General features: G+C 34.8%; 2 protein-coding genes across 2 annotated transcripts; both read right to left on the bottom strand.

The window, feature by feature from the left end:
* Window positions 1–1048: 1048 nt before the first annotated feature.
* On the bottom strand, window positions 1049–3814 carry LOC143610345 (uncharacterized). Its single transcript, XM_077084849.1, has 5 exons — window positions 3691–3814; window positions 2579–2711; window positions 2203–2296; window positions 1969–2048; window positions 1049–1221 (listed from the first exon to the last, which is right to left on the bottom strand). Exons 1-5 carry the CDS (start codon window positions 3728–3730, stop codon window positions 1086–1088), a joined length of 483 nt encoding a protein of 160 aa, XP_076940964.1. The 5' UTR covers window positions 3731–3814; the 3' UTR covers window positions 1049–1085.
* A 2760-nt stretch (window positions 3815–6574) lies between these two features.
* Window positions 6575–14357, bottom strand: LOC143610334 (ASI1-immunoprecipitated protein 2-like). The gene is made up of 12 exons (XM_077084838.1): window positions 14299–14357; window positions 11096–11442; window positions 10821–11005; window positions 10637–10722; window positions 10215–10567; window positions 9654–10136; window positions 8737–9361; window positions 8419–8649; window positions 8112–8236; window positions 7841–8013; window positions 7262–7564; window positions 6575–7186 (listed from the first exon to the last, which is right to left on the bottom strand). Exons 2-12 carry the CDS (start codon window positions 11346–11348, stop codon window positions 6599–6601), a joined length of 3405 nt encoding a protein of 1134 aa, XP_076940953.1. The 5' UTR covers window positions 11349–11442; window positions 14299–14357; the 3' UTR covers window positions 6575–6598.
* Window positions 14358–15372: the final 1015 nt, after the last annotated feature.

Here is a 15372-nt window from a genome sequence, read left to right as displayed (position 1 = left end):
GGTACAGACATGGCCCACCACCACCGTCCACCATCGTACGCCACACTGTCTTCCACCATCTCCACTACTCACCACCGCCTTCTACCACCACCAAAACCAACGCCTTCTACCACCACCACCACCACCACTACCACTATCACCATCCAGCATCACCACCACACACTACCACAGTTTGTACACCACTATCATTTTATTTTTGCAATCTACAGACGTTAAAAAACAAACAGCCTTCTTCTTGCAGACCGCACAGGTTTGGCCCACCTCTTTTTATACAGATGTCTGCAGATGCGGTCCGTAGACTGCAGACATTTTACCTTTGAAAAAACAAACAGCACCTTAGGAAATGTTTACAGACAGTCCCAGCTTTGTACGTATTTCCTTCAGCATCCACATACGTATTTTCCATGCCATCAAAACGCTAGCAGTTTTCAGTCAGTATGAGATTCTTGGAAGAAAATGTGTTCAAACTTCGCACTGTCTGTAAACTTCGCCTTCTACCACCACCATAACCAACCACCGCCTTCTTACCACCACCGCCATTGTCCGCCACCACCACTACCACTATCACCATCCAGCATCACCACTACCCACTACCACAGTTTGTACACCACTACCATTTTATTTTTGCAATCTACAAACGTTAAAAAACAAACAGTCTTATTCTTGCAAACTGTACAGGTTTGGACCACCTCTTCTTATACAGATGACTGCAGATGTGGTCCGCAGACTGCAAACATTTTACCTCTGAAAAAACAAACAGCACCTTAGGAAATGTTTACAGATAATCCCAACTTTGTACGCATTTTCCTTCAGCACTGCCTGTAAACATTTCCTTAGTTGGGACTAGTCCTGGCTAATAAGTTGGGATTATTAAAATATTAAAATCCAACAACCCTAATAATAATTCAATTCAAGGGAATTTATAAGCATAGATAAAAGATTAGTCTTAGAAAATCAGATATGAATATCAAAAGTGTACACTACACAACTGATGTTTATAATGGATGAAACTGAACCATAGTTTTCAAAACATCATCTTTAACCACATTTCCACCAGATTGAAACTGATATTATGCATCACTTGTTCACATAGTGGCTTCTTCAGGGTTGGTCTCAACAGGTACGCGCGGCTTGTTATTCCCGCCTCTCAAACGCGAGGACACGTTGTCAATCGCAGAGTTAAGTTGGCTTATTTTAGCATTCAAAGTCTGCCTGGTTTTCGGCATTTTAAAATAATACTATTACAATAAATTAATAATAACATAAATCTTTGAATAAAATGATTTAGAAAGTGATGCATAAAAAATAAATCTTGGGCAATTTTCAAATCATTTGGCATGTTACCCTTTAAGCAAAATTCTTTGATTTGGCCCATTTGAGATTAAACACAACACAAATCGACTCGTGCATAAGTAAACGTTCGAGCATAGGGGTGGCAAATGTGACCCGTTGGGTTGAATGAGTTGTAATAAAATGTATATAATGGGTCAAACTAAAAAAAGAAAAGGATTGAAACGGGTTGACATTTTTTGAGTTTTCTTTTTTTTTTTAAAAAAAAAAATTTTAATGTAACAAGAAAAACGGAGGAAACTTTTTTAGTTTTTGATTTATATTTCGAGTTATGATTTTTTAAATTTTTTAATGAGGGGTTTCTGAAATCTCAACCCATTTTGACCCATTTCAAAAACCCCTCATTAAAAAATTTAAAACAAATAATTAAAAAATCATAACTTGAAATATAAATCAAAAAGTAAAAAAGTAAAAAAAACTAAAAGTATCATCCGTTTTACTCGTTACATAAAAAAAAGACCTCAAGAAATGTCAACCCGTTTTGACCCGTTTCAATCATTTCCTTTTTTTAGTTTGACCCATTATATACATTTTATTACAACCCATTCAACCCAATGGGTCAAATTTGCCACCCCTAATAATGGCGCAAGATCAAACACAAAATTACAAAAACGCACCTCTAAACCTTCATCATAGTATATCGGCCGTTTTGCCCTCCTAAATCCATATTCATCTTCATTCAAGATAGATCTTCTTATCTAGTGAATGATAAAAAATATATATATATATTTAAAAAGTTAGCTCAAATTTTACATAAATCTTAATTCAAGCAAAGAATGAAAAAAATAAAATATTGTGTGACAAATTAATACTTAAATTAAATAAATATTAATGCACGAGTTGTTTTTTCACCTGTGGAGCGAATATGTATGCCAGGGTGCCGCATAACGCACCACCCAAAAGAAAACCAGCAACGAAGTCACCACCACTTCCACGGCTGCGATCACTGTATACAAAAGATATAAAGAAAAAAAATATAGAAACAATATATGAAAAAATAAAATGACACATAAAGAGAATTCTTATTTTCCTTTGTGTTCGCGTCAAGAAATCGTAAGTTAGCGTCTTATTAAACCAAATGCAAACATATAATTTATTTATGGAAAATCATATCACGCAACAGTTTCTTTTGTTAGCATAACATCAAATACAATCAACCAGTTAGGCCATTAATCATATCTATATGACCATATGGTGTTTATTAGGTTATTAGCAAAGAATGTCTTACTTGTACTGTGCACATGTCGCCAACTTCTTCAGAGTTCTTTGTTGGTGTGACTTCTTTTGATGAGTCAAGGTAGTTTTACCATACAAGAACGAATTACCAGACAAATTCTCATGTCCCTTGCGACCAGATCGAACTGTAGAACATAAAACCGTCACACAAACGCATGCACACGCTCAATCACGAACTAAATAAAACCATAAGTTTTACAAGAAAAAGATATATTAAGATTTCAGCAGCATCAACAACACATAATTTCAATCACCAACCATTCATAATCTCTTTATCATTTTCGTTATTTTAACATATCAGTCTCCTCCAAAGCGTATACCAATATTTGACCATTTGACCCTAAATCTTTATTTAACCAATCACATAAAGAATGTATCTTTCTCTAATAATTTGATAAACCCTAGAAAGAAAGAACCAAGAGCTGATTGAAACCTAACAAAATGCAAAAAATCACAACTTTCAAGGGGCAAATTCGTCATAAAACCAATGGGAATAATCTTAATGGTTAAGAGCTGATCAAACGCCATCGCCATGTAGGAAACAGGGCTTCGAAGCCCTTCTCCATAACGCCCCACTGTGGTTTAAAGCCCCTTTACGGTCCCATTATACACACACACACACTCACACATATATACATATATATGTATGTGTGTGTGAGAAAGTGACCCCCCCCCCAAGCGCCCCTTGCTGAGCGCCCCCCGGCAGTGTTCAAGCCCGAAGGCGCCCCAACCAAGCCCCCTTTACCGCCCCATAGTGACCCGTCTTAGGGGCAAGAAACCAAAGGGACCCAAATCAACAACAATTATCAAGAAAAATCAAAACTTGACTCAACAAGAATTCAAGATTTCAAACACCCATAAACAATTAACCATACACATCAACATTTACCAATAAAAATCAAAATTTTATTCAACAAGAATTCAAGATTTCAAAAACCCATAAACAATTAGGGGCAACAAACCAAAGGGTACCAAGAAATACCTTCAAGCTTTGATATCAACAACAATTTCCAATAAAAATCAAAACTTTATCCAACAAGAATTCAAGATTCAACAAACCCTAATAAAAATTCAACAAATTAATCAGAATTTACATAAATTTACCAGAGATTGAAGCAGGTGAGACGATGGTGGATGCAGCCATGGATTAAAGATCAAAGATTTATGAAAAAAAAAGATCAAGAAATGAATGGGGTCAAGAAGCAGACAACCAAGCAGTGGATATCATAAAGGGTTGCTGGTGAAGGGTAAATTTGGAATTTTAAAATTTTTAATAATATAAACTTCCATTGGTCTTTCCGCCACCGTTTGTTGTCGAACATAACCACTTCGGTTTCATCGGAAATTACCATTTTGACTACATTTTATTATGTGGGTCCCACCCATGTATGCTGCTGGGTTGGTTCCGAGTCGAGGCAGGGTGAGTTCGAGCTCGAAATTAAACGAGACAGCTTAGTTGAACACTAGCTCGATTTTGAAGTTAAACGAGCTTAAGATCGAGCCAACAATCCGAGCCGAGCCGAGCTTGGGACGACTTTAGCTCGGTTACAAAAATGAGTTAACTCAGCTTAGGTTGTTTCAAATCAAGTTTTTTTAGCTGGTTTTATTCGAGCTTTTATCAAACGAGTCACGAGCTTTTCGAACAGCCTTAAATTTGTATTTTGTAATTTTATATTATATTATTACTTAGTTTATCAATTTTTATATATTTATATTATGTGTGGTGGGTTAATTAAAAAAATACATAACGATTTGTCACATCATTCTCACGTAGAGATTAAGTTTTAATTAATTTGCTCTTTAATTATCACGTTGTGTAAAAATAAATAAATGTGTGTGTTTTTATATGTGATTGGTGGATAGAAATAAACCCCACCCACCTAAAGTGTGGGAGGGCTTTTAGGGGTTGTGCTTTAGCAGATGAAATCTCGTTAAAATGGTTGTGAGATTTCAGGGGCGTCACATCGCAACAGATAACGCTATAGTTTATATTAGTATCACTAGCTTTTGAACCCGTGTATTACAGGGATTTATCAAACGATAAAAAGTAAATAAAGTCCGTTATTTCAATTGTGATTCTCAAAATACTTATGGCGCGTTCGTTTAACAGAATTCGTGGGAATTCAAAGGAATTGGAATTAAAATCCCATGACATAGTGTGTTCGTTTCGTTGGAATTGGAATCTTAATTTCTTTTTGATGCGTTCAGTTGTCAAGAAATTGGAATTGGAATTCAATTCCTTTAAATGATGGGATTCTAAATCCTTTCAAGATGTGGAGGATTTCAAGTGAATTCGTTGGAATCTTTTCTCGAGGTCTTTTTTTTTAACGACAACAACGAATAAAATACTTTGGTTTTTTTACTTTTTTTGTTTCGATTTATATTTTGAGTTATAATTTTTTATTATTATTTTTGAATATTTTTTTGAGGGGTTTTTGATCTTAATAGAAAACCCCTAAAAAATCATTAAAAAATCATAACACAAAATATAAATAAAAAATAAAAAATCTAAAAAAACTAAAATGTTTCCGTCGTTATTCTCGTTAAAAAAAAAACTATTCCAATCCATTTGTCAAACGAACACACCAAGAATGGAATTAGATTTCAATTCCTTCAAATTCCAATTCCAAATCCTATTGGAATGTTCGGATTCCAAATCCTATTCCCTCCAATTCCAAATCCTATGCAAATTCCAATTCCAATTCCTTTCCATTCCGTGAAACGAACGCGCCCTTATGAATTAATTTAATGTAGGCTTAAAGGAAAAACAAGCGGGTTAACGAAAATTACTAAAATAACATGGTTTTGAAAACGTCGGGAGTGAATTTGCAAGAAATTTAAAAAAATGTGCTAAAGTTGCGTAGTTGGTTAAACTTTAGGTATGAAAATGACACTATGTTATAAAATCCACACTATGTTATAACCCGCTTGACAAAATGATTTGACCCGTGACCCATGGATAGCTAGAATGAATGAGATGAGAGATTAGAAATTTAGGCCTGACACCTAAGCTTCAAAATTTTCTTTTATTAATATTGTAAGATGTAAGATTATGTTAATAGTTTTTTATTATTGATATTTTACATTTTCTTTAGGTTTATAACAATTAGGTGACTACATGAAAATTTGTCTTAACTATCTACAAAAAGTGTATTCGACGGTTAAGTAAGAGCGTATATGACAAATGTTTTCACTTTTAGAATCTTATCTTGATATCTAATGAATACATGAAAGATAAGACTCTGGTCCTTGATCATAAGCAAGATAGATAGGCTAGTCCTTCATGGTGAGTTGAGAACGCCACAAGGTGTCTCGCAAATGACTCGGTGATGGTTATCTCTAATAATTTTTACTACAACATTTTGTATAAATACACAATTTATTTAGTAACGCAGTTTGTTGCCCGCTTACCTGCCTCTCTATTGTAATTGAATTCTTTTTATTATAAATTAAACCAAACTGAATATTATTAATTGTTAATTTTGTAAAAAAAATAACGTTTTACCTTTTATATTAAAATGCATAAAACGATCATGTAACCAATTCTACGCATAATATTCCTAAACACACGTAAGAATACGATAACACATTGACTCAATATTTTACATTATGCACCACTCAAGATTCTATTAAAAAGCAGTTAAGACTCTTTCTAACGCTCAAAACATTACCAACATTACCAAACACTACGTAAAAACACATTGCATAGCGCACACGATTTTGTTTAAAATTGGTTATGTAACAAACACGTTAGATAATTAAAGAAACTCGAAAAAAGGATTCGAACCGACATTATCATGGCAAAACACCCCTCCCCAACAAATTAAAAAAATTACCTTTTTAACTTAAAAAAGTTAAAAAAATTTAACCAAAAACACTCATTTCATGAGTAACAAACAAACCACAAAAACATCTATAAAGTCCTTTCCAAAAGGGCTGCCAAGAAACCATTATTCACAAACCCCTGTGTATCATATATGTAGTAACTATATCGTTCGTCATCGTTTGCTACTTATCTACCATATCTAGAAGTACCCGATTGCCACTTACCGTTCGCCCTCTTATCCTCGTCAGCAGCCTTATCTAGCGGTGAAAACGCAAGCGAGAGTGATAAAGAAGATGCCACGTCATCATTGTCATTTTTCTTCTCCACTATCATATCGTCATCGTTCTCTTCTTCGACTAAACATGTAATATCTTCGTTTAAATCCAATTCAAACACGGGTTTTTTCGGGGTCTTTTTTTCCACGGGAAAGAAGTATCTTTCACCGTTACTCTTGTTTCCCGCGTCAGCCTTCTCGATATCTAAGTTACTATTCTGCCCATATAAATCACTTTTTAGCTTCTTGTTAGAGTTTCCCTCTTCTTTCACCGTCCGACCACTCACATCATGCCATGTGTTTGTTTGACTTGTGCCATTTAAGTCGACATCGTCTGAAAGGTCAATAAATGGACATTTTTTGGGCTCGTTTTGAACATGGATTTCTGATATCACCTCTTTGCTACTAGCTGGAACTACACTAACACTATCGACTGCTTTTTCATGTGAAGCATTTTGCAACTTTGAGTTGACCTTCGCCTCCGGGTCAACATGTTTATCCTGTATTGAAAAAAAAAACATTATTGCATTTGAACTAAATAATGTTTATCCAGATTTTTAACAAAAGAATAATACCTTTTCAACTGATCCGATCAAACTTGCATTCTCAGCCAATGGCATTTTATCAGTTAAGACTAAGGGAACAGGTTGAGGAGCGCAACTTTCTCCAGGATTATTAGGAATTTGACTTGTACCATTTAAGTCAACATCGTCCGAAAGGTCAATAAATGGATGTTTTTTGGGCTCGTTTTGCACATGGGTTTCTGAGATCATCTCTTTCTTGCTGGCTGGAACTACACTAACACTATCAACTGCTTTTTCATGTGAAGAATCTTGCGATTTTGAGTTGACCTTTGACTCCGAGTCAACATGCTTATCCTGAATGGAAAAACGAAACCACATTAAAATGAATGTCTGAACAAAGAAAGTCATCACTGATAAAAACATGCAGACATAAGATCAGTGTCAACAACACATGATGGAAAAATGGACAGGACAAATGAGTCGGGTATGAGTCAAAACGGGCCATTTTGGTTCGGTTTGGGCCATATGGCTCAAGTTGACCCGTCAGAGGGCAAAGCATAACGTGATGCTGGCTTTATCGTATGAACAAAATAATGTTATCTACATTTATAACAAAAAAAAGATAAATACCTTTTCAATAGATTCGGTCAAGCTTGCATTCTCAGCGATTGATACTTTATCAGTTGGGATTGAAGAAATGGGTTGAGGAACACAACCTTTTTCAGGATTATTAGAAATTCGATTCGACGGTTTCTTTTTCTTTCCTCTGAACACACCCCAAAGGTAGAACAACATATTCCAACCTGTAAATAGAGGATATAAAATATGTAAGTCACGCATGTGCTTATTCCAGATACGCACATGTACAAGTATTTATTATAAAAAAGGTTTTTGTTCTTACGGTTGGATTTTTCTGGAAGCTGATTGGATGGGAATATTAAAAGTTCAACTCCGTTGATACTTCCAATAAGAGCTAAATCACCCTTTATCATATCATCCAACAAAACTAGGTAGCTTTTCTCATAGCTATCATAAAGATAAAGAAAAACATTAAACAGAAATCAAAATTACAAGTAGATCTATTTTTTGAACTAGTTGACCTGTTTCAATTTAAGCTGTTTTTTTAAAATTTTAACCGTTGAGATAAGCACATGACCTAGATTGACCATGCATGCATAACTAAACATAGGGATAGAATTTGTGGTTACCTCTCAAGGTCTTTAGCAAAGAAATATATTGCAATATTTTCCTCTTTTACACCACTATTTTCAAACTGTGTGGGCCAGGCACTAAGACGTGATACCCCATTCAAAAGAATTTTATGAGGAAAACTGTTCACGGCTTCAACAACTCTTGGTGATGCACACATTGACAAGTGTGCCTGTAAACCATCCCAAAATTCAGCTGCTCTACCACTTCTGTTAATCTCAAAACCGCCCCTATAAGAAAAATAACTGTTTAAAGAAATCAAATCCAAACAATAAAAACAGAAGAATGGAATTGAAAAAGAAAGTAAGAAACCATACTGCCAGATGCATTCATGATCAGGAATAGCTGAATTCTTTAAAAGAGATGACAATGCCACATCATCATGGTTGGATAATCCAGTTGTCAAAGGCTTATGACTGTTACCATTCGACTGCTTCAAATGATCAACACTATAAGTTCGTGAAATTTGCCCATGCCAATCAGTTGACGGCACCTCAGCAGAAGTCAAACTCACAGCACTTCTTGAATGTGGCACACGGTCAACAATGGCTGCATCATTGTTCACGGTCGGGACAGATGACTCGTCTGGTTGATCTGCAACTTTGCTCTTTCTGTAAATTCCAGGCTTTTTAAGCAACGCTGCTTCGATTGCATCTTTTAACTTATTTTCTCCATTTTTCACGTCTTTTGAGATTTTAACAGCCGATGCGTTATTACCAGAAGACCCTTGTAAAACTTGACCTGTTTGTTTATTATTCTGATAAAAAACACCAGAAGTGCCCATTGTATTTTCCTTGATTCCATCAGCAAGATTAGTTGGTTCTTTAGATGTCACTTTTGACGAGTTCTCAGTAGCCTTATGTTCAACAGAATTGATATTTCCACTAGATGATGCATTCCCAACCTTAGTAGGAGATGATGGCAACTGCTTGTCAACATGACCTAATACAGAAAATTTTAAAAATACATGAAATTGTTGCAAAATAAATATTTCCTCTGAACACAAAAATTGATTTATGAAGCATAAATATGCAAAGACAAAACTTCTATAATGTAATTTCATTAATACATTATATTTTCTTTAAAATCCGGTGGCCCCACTTTTTAACGAGTTCCAATACTCAAATGTGAGCCTGACAAGTTACATGACCGCCCCTACCTTAGATGAGCCTGTTGGGCCCATTTGTGCATCTCTATTTCATAACTTGTACCCAATATGGAGTGAAGAAAATACCTTGAGAAACAGAAGCTTCTGCGCCTAAACTTACTGAACGGTCTTTTGGCTTTAATCCTGAAGTGATTTTACCATCGCCTTTTGACAATTTTACTTCAGAGTTGGGACCCACAGAACCTGAATTAGTCTCACCACGAGATGACGATAACCTATCGCCTTTTGGAGTCAAAGCAGAATTGGATGTATTTAATTTTACTGAATTAGTCCTTTCAAAAGTTCTTTCTTTCTTATTAATTAAATTGCTATGATCCTGAACATGAGCTGAATTTGGGGACAACATTTTAACTTTAGAACCATTTGGACCAAAACGCCCCAAGTTTGTAGATCTAAACGACATAGATTTAGACATTTCTTTGCCTGCTATTGAATCATGAGAAGCACGTTCTTTTGTTGATTTCTGCCTTTGAAGAACAACTTCATCAACAAGTTTAGTTTTAGACTTTGCATTTGGGAAACTGAAAGAACTGGATTTAGAAAAACCACCTGTAAATTCATCTACGAAATCAAACACAACTTCTACCGATATGACGTGACCATAAAATCAGTTACAATGTTACATACCTCGTAAAGATTGCAACTGTGGGCGTTTAACAAGAGAACGTGACCCTTCTGCAGACTCGTTATCAAAACGAGAATCAGAAGAAAACTGATGGCTGGATTTGACTTTTCCACGATCAACATCTTTGGTTGGCCCTGTGATCTCAAGAGCCTGTTTTTTAAAAGATGAAGATGACTCTAATTCTTCTGCACGTCTTTTTCCAGATACCTTCACAGCTGCTGAATCTGAAGATTGATCTTTTTCAACATCTTTCCTGTTCTTGTGTTGATTTTTTATTTTAGTTTCCTCCAATTCGCATTCTTCACATAACCAATCACCTTCTGGAACTTTATCTATCATTACTTTCATGCAATAGCTGGCAAAAGATTAACAATTTAATATCTTTATTAGTAAAATGATCCCAAAAAAACCGGAAATGACTTACGTGTGTTCAGCACCATCAAGACACTTAGAGCATACAGCAAGTAAATCCTCACGCCCTGCATCTCCACATATATCACACACTTTAACCTGACATCAACAAATACTTTAGCAAAAAAGGTACATTTTTTTAATAACATAACATGCACTGAAACAGAAAAAAAAGAAAACAAAACGTAGGTACTTACATCATGCTCCACAACATCTGATTCATCACTGCCATCTGTATGATGGCTTTGTGATGTTTCTTCTTCTTTCAAATGTTCTTCATGCATATTATCGCCATCATCGTTGGGTCCCACTTTTTCCTTTTGTTTGTCTACATTAACCTTATTATTATTCTCACATCCATCAGATCTAAGTGAAGATTTTTCTGCATGAAGATGATTACATGATCCTATCAAAAATTTTATAGTTGAGTTATCATCGGGAAAACTAACTAAAGGTGTAACAAAGAATGTACCTTCAATGTTTCTTAATCGATTAGCATTATCAGCATCGTCAGACATGTTTGCTCCATCATTGACCTTCTTTATATGACTAGCCTTCTTTTTAACTTTACTTTCAGCTTTTTCAGATTTAGCATTGTAGCTTGAACTTGTACTCTCAGAGTTGCTTGTTTCACTAGTTGCTTGCTGTTTGTATTCACGTGTTTTACTCTTAACAAGAGTTTTAACACCATTAGGTTTATCAGAACTTGCATTAGCTTTTTTCATTGGATCTTACTTAACATGCAGACAGGATGGATACAGATTAGCGTACAAGTCACAAATAGCAGCCTCTTACCTCCTTCATCAACTTGAAAAACACCTAAACATACATTAAGAACACCAACAAACAAGATTTAGTTATACTATTATCACAAACAACTAAAAATAGCAGCATATGAACCATAAACAAAGTGGATGTATGATTGCTATTAACAAAAAATTCAAGTAAAGTAGCATGCATGCCATTTTAACCAACCAACTAACTAACTACATATGAGAACACTGTAAATCATAGCTTCTAGCTTGAATGATGTATCAGTTGGAGACCCTTTCTGAAGACCCCATGGATTATCCTGACATGTCTGACAACATGTTGTCTAAGCTAATAAACAGCGCTTTACTAAATATAGCATAAACTAAAAGAATGTAAGATCAGCTTATGACAACAAGCAGTCAGCCTTCCATTTATGCAATAGGTCACGAATAAATTGGATTATCCTGCAAGGTCTGAACATGTGTTATCAAAGGTAGCAACTTTATATTTTTACCAGTATCTGATTTTTTAATCACACCTTAGATTGCTAAAATTTGAAAATGATAACCTTAATTTGAGTCTTTGAAGCGTATTGCATAAATGTATAGGTGACTGCTTCTTGTCATCAGTTGACCTTACAGTCTTTAAACACATGCTATTTTTAGTAATGACGTGTGAATATTGTGATTCATAGACAACTTATATAATTATTAGAGCGAGCCCCTGTGTAACAAACATGTTTTAACCAACCTGTTTTTTGTCCCCCGTAAACAAAAAACCTGGACCCACCACGGATATCAGACCATGCACAATGTTTCTACTTTCAAAAACCTCACGCTACACAACCAATGCATATCTAATAACTACATATGTAATATCGCTCACAGAATAGTATTCCATTATCCAAAAATACCAACACTAAATTTAGCTAGCTAACTATATAGCATTCATGCACATAACTTCTAAGTTCTAACATAAGACAAACTACAAGAATTCATGTAAAATAAACCCTAATAAACCAGTACTCAACTCACAAGTAATAATTCAAAATATGGACAGTCAGTCAGTCATCTAGAAAACTAAAGTTAAGCCGATCAAAAGCACGCCCCAATTAACACTATTCCATTATCCAAAAAATTCATCACTAAATTTAGGTAGCTAGGTATATAGCATTCATACTCATAACTTTTAATACAAAAAAACTACAAAATTCATGCAAAATAAACCCTAATAAACCAGTACTCACAAACAATAATTCAAAACATGGACAGTCAGTCACATATATTATACTAATACTAAAGTTAAACACGACCCGACTACGGTTGCAACCCACTGGAATCCTCACGTATTACACTGAAAGCTTCATTTCAGAACAAAAACCAGTAAATGCGTACTCCAACACAACACAAAACCCTAGAATTGATTCATCATCTGTTTATAATTTCAAAGCAGTTTCCATCTGCCAGTCTACCACATGCTATCATAAACAAATTAAAAACCAATAAAATACCAAGCTAAATTTAGACAGACAGTCACATATATTATACTAAAGTTAAACACGACCCGACCACGGTTGCAAACTTGCGATCCACTGGAATCCTCATGTATTACACTAAAAGCTTCATTTCAGAACAAATCCAACAAATGCATACTCCAACACAATTCAAAACCCTGGAATTGATTCATCATCTGTTTATAATTTCAAATCAGTTTCCCTCAGTCAGTCTATCACACACTATCATAAACAAAATCAACTGATAAATTACCAAGACTAAATTTAGCTAGCTAGCTATATAGCATTCCTACATATAACTTCTAACACAAGTCAACCTCGAAACTAAAATATGCGACCCGAACATGATTCTAACACACTGAAATCTTCACATGTTATGCTACAACTATATAGCATTCCTCCATATAACTTCTAATACAAGTCATCTAGAAAACTAAAATGCACGAACTGTAAATGGTTCCGACACACTGAATAATCATTAGAGAACAAACTAGCAAATGCATATTCCAGCACAATCCAAATACCTAAAACTATTTCATATGTCAGTCTACCTTACAATATTACAAACAAAATGCACAAATAAACAACAATCAATAACCCTAGGTATATATACACAATCAACACAAAATTAACCTATAAACACAATAAAACATACATCGAGAAACCGACCGATTAGAACCGCCGTCAATTAACCTATCCTTCTTCGGTTTACACCACACTCAGTCTACACCACACTATCAAAAACAAAATGCACAAATCAAACAACAACAACAACAACAACAATAATAATAATAATAATAACCCTAGGTATATGCATCTGTTTCATCAGTCAGTCTACACCACACTACCACAAATAAAATGCAGAAATCAAATAACAACAACAACAACAGCAACAACAACAACAACAACAACAGCAACAACAAGAAGTTAGTAACCCTAGGTATATGCATCTGTTTCATCAGTCAGTCTACACCACACTACCACAAATAAAATGCAGAAATCAAATAACAACAACAACAACAATAACAACAGCAACAACAACAACAACAATAATAATAATAATCAATAATAAGTTAATAACCCTAGGTATATATGCATATGTTTCATCAGTCAGTCTACTACACCACACTACCACAAACAAAATGCACAAATCAAATACTAAATTAAAAATCAATAACAATAACAATAACTTAATAACCCTAGGCATACGCAATTAACCTAAAACCACAACAAAACGTACATCTCAAACTCGACCGATTAATCAACCGATCGTTCTTCGGTTTCACCATCCGCAAGCAGACGATCAATCGGAACACGAATCGCGTTAATTAACGCGAAATTAGAGCTCAAAAAGTCAAAATAAAGGTGCGGAAAACGGTTAATTAACGTTGAAGGATTGTGATTCTTACAGATTGATTGATTGATTTGTGAAGAATCTAGGGCACGAATTCAATCACCAGTGATGAATATACATACATACATACATATACATACATTTGGGAGTGTTTGGTTTGGTTTGGTTTGGTTTGGTTTAAAGGTTTTAAGATAAAACGATAATATTATTACTATTAATCGGGTTCCCAAACAGTAGAGGATTTAATTTCTTCTTGTATTTATGGGGTTTAAATGTGTGAATTGAATTCCATGGTTAAGTTTTAAATACAAGATACTTTCTATCGTATCACCTTTAACATATTTGTTTTAAACGATCCGTGACTAGCGAAATCCTAACGCCGTTAGTTACTTGTTGCCGGATAAATGTTTTGTCGGAAAAGTCACATTTTTTTTAGAAAACACCACCTGAACACCGCCACCCGCCACCACCAATTGACTCACTACCAACCAGCCACCACCACTTCCACTTGAGCACCGCCAACCGATTTTGACGATAGTTATGGGGTTCTGGCGACCTCAATAATTGGGGCTTTTACTATAAAAATGTTTCTAAAGATCTGATACATAGTTACAAAGATGTTTGGACAAAAATGTTGAGTTTTCGGGGAAAAAATGTGAGTTTCTGGCTGAAAAAGTTTTTCCAGCGACCTGAAACTAACGGCGTTAGGATTCTGTTAGTCGCAGACCGTTGGGAACAAATACTTTACAAGTTGGAGCCGACAACAACCAAAAGACGATAGATGGCATTAATAAAAACCAATATACCTAAATAAAATAATAACAATAATAATAATAATTTCTATCTTTTTGTAAGTAGGGTGACCTTCGGATCGGGACAGATGTATAGGCTTCCTTTTGAGGATGTGTCGGCCTATGAGCCTAGAACCCGACGATTAAATAGATATTGGGTGGATCAGTAGACCGTTGATTCAGATCATTGTTTAAAGAAATGTAAGTTATAAGATTGTATTTTTTGTATTGATGGTGTTTAATGTGAATCAAATTATATGGTAAAAGCTAAAAGTTTAAATGCTTGTAATGATAATGATAATTTTTTTAATTTATTTTGGTAATTATTTCAATTCAAT

The sequence above is a fragment of the Bidens hawaiensis genome, unplaced genomic scaffold, assembly GCF_021521415.1.
Source record: "Bidens hawaiensis isolate Kalapana, Puna unplaced genomic scaffold, B.hawaiensis_p1.1 tig00025760_1, whole genome shotgun sequence".
In the NCBI taxonomy this organism is placed as follows: domain Eukaryota; kingdom Viridiplantae; phylum Streptophyta; class Magnoliopsida; order Asterales; family Asteraceae; genus Bidens; species Bidens hawaiensis.
The sequence above is the reverse complement of the archived record's forward strand: the minus strand, read 5'-3'. Positions and strand labels throughout refer to the sequence as shown.

What these genes read in the sequence shown, in the direction of transcription:
- LOC143610345 (XM_077084849.1), bottom strand. Translation starts at nt 3,730, where the DNA reads ATGGCTGCATCCACCATCGTCTCACCTGCTTCAATCTCTG. An exon ending in GCGACATGTGCACAGTACAA is followed by an intron (nt 2,297 to 2,578) that starts GTAAGACATTCT and finishes TTTTGTATACAG; the next exon opens with TGATCGCAGCCGTGGAAGTG. An exon ending in TACTATGATGAAGGTTTAGA is followed by an intron (nt 1,222 to 1,968) that starts GGTGCGTTTTTG and finishes TTTTAAAATGCC; the next exon opens with GAAAACCAGGCAGACTTTGA.
- LOC143610334 (XM_077084838.1), bottom strand. Translation starts at nt 11,348, where the DNA reads ATGAAAAAAGCTAATGCAAGTTCTGATAAACCTAATGGTGTTAAAACT. An exon ending in CAGATGTTGTGGAGCATGAT is followed by an intron (nt 10,723 to 10,820) that starts GTAAGTACCTAC and finishes TGTTGATGTCAG; the next exon opens with GTTAAAGTGTGTGATATATG. An exon ending in GATCATGAATGCATCTGGCA is followed by an intron (nt 8,650 to 8,736) that starts GTATGGTTTCTT and finishes TTTTTCTTATAG; the next exon opens with GGGCGGTTTTGAGATTAACA.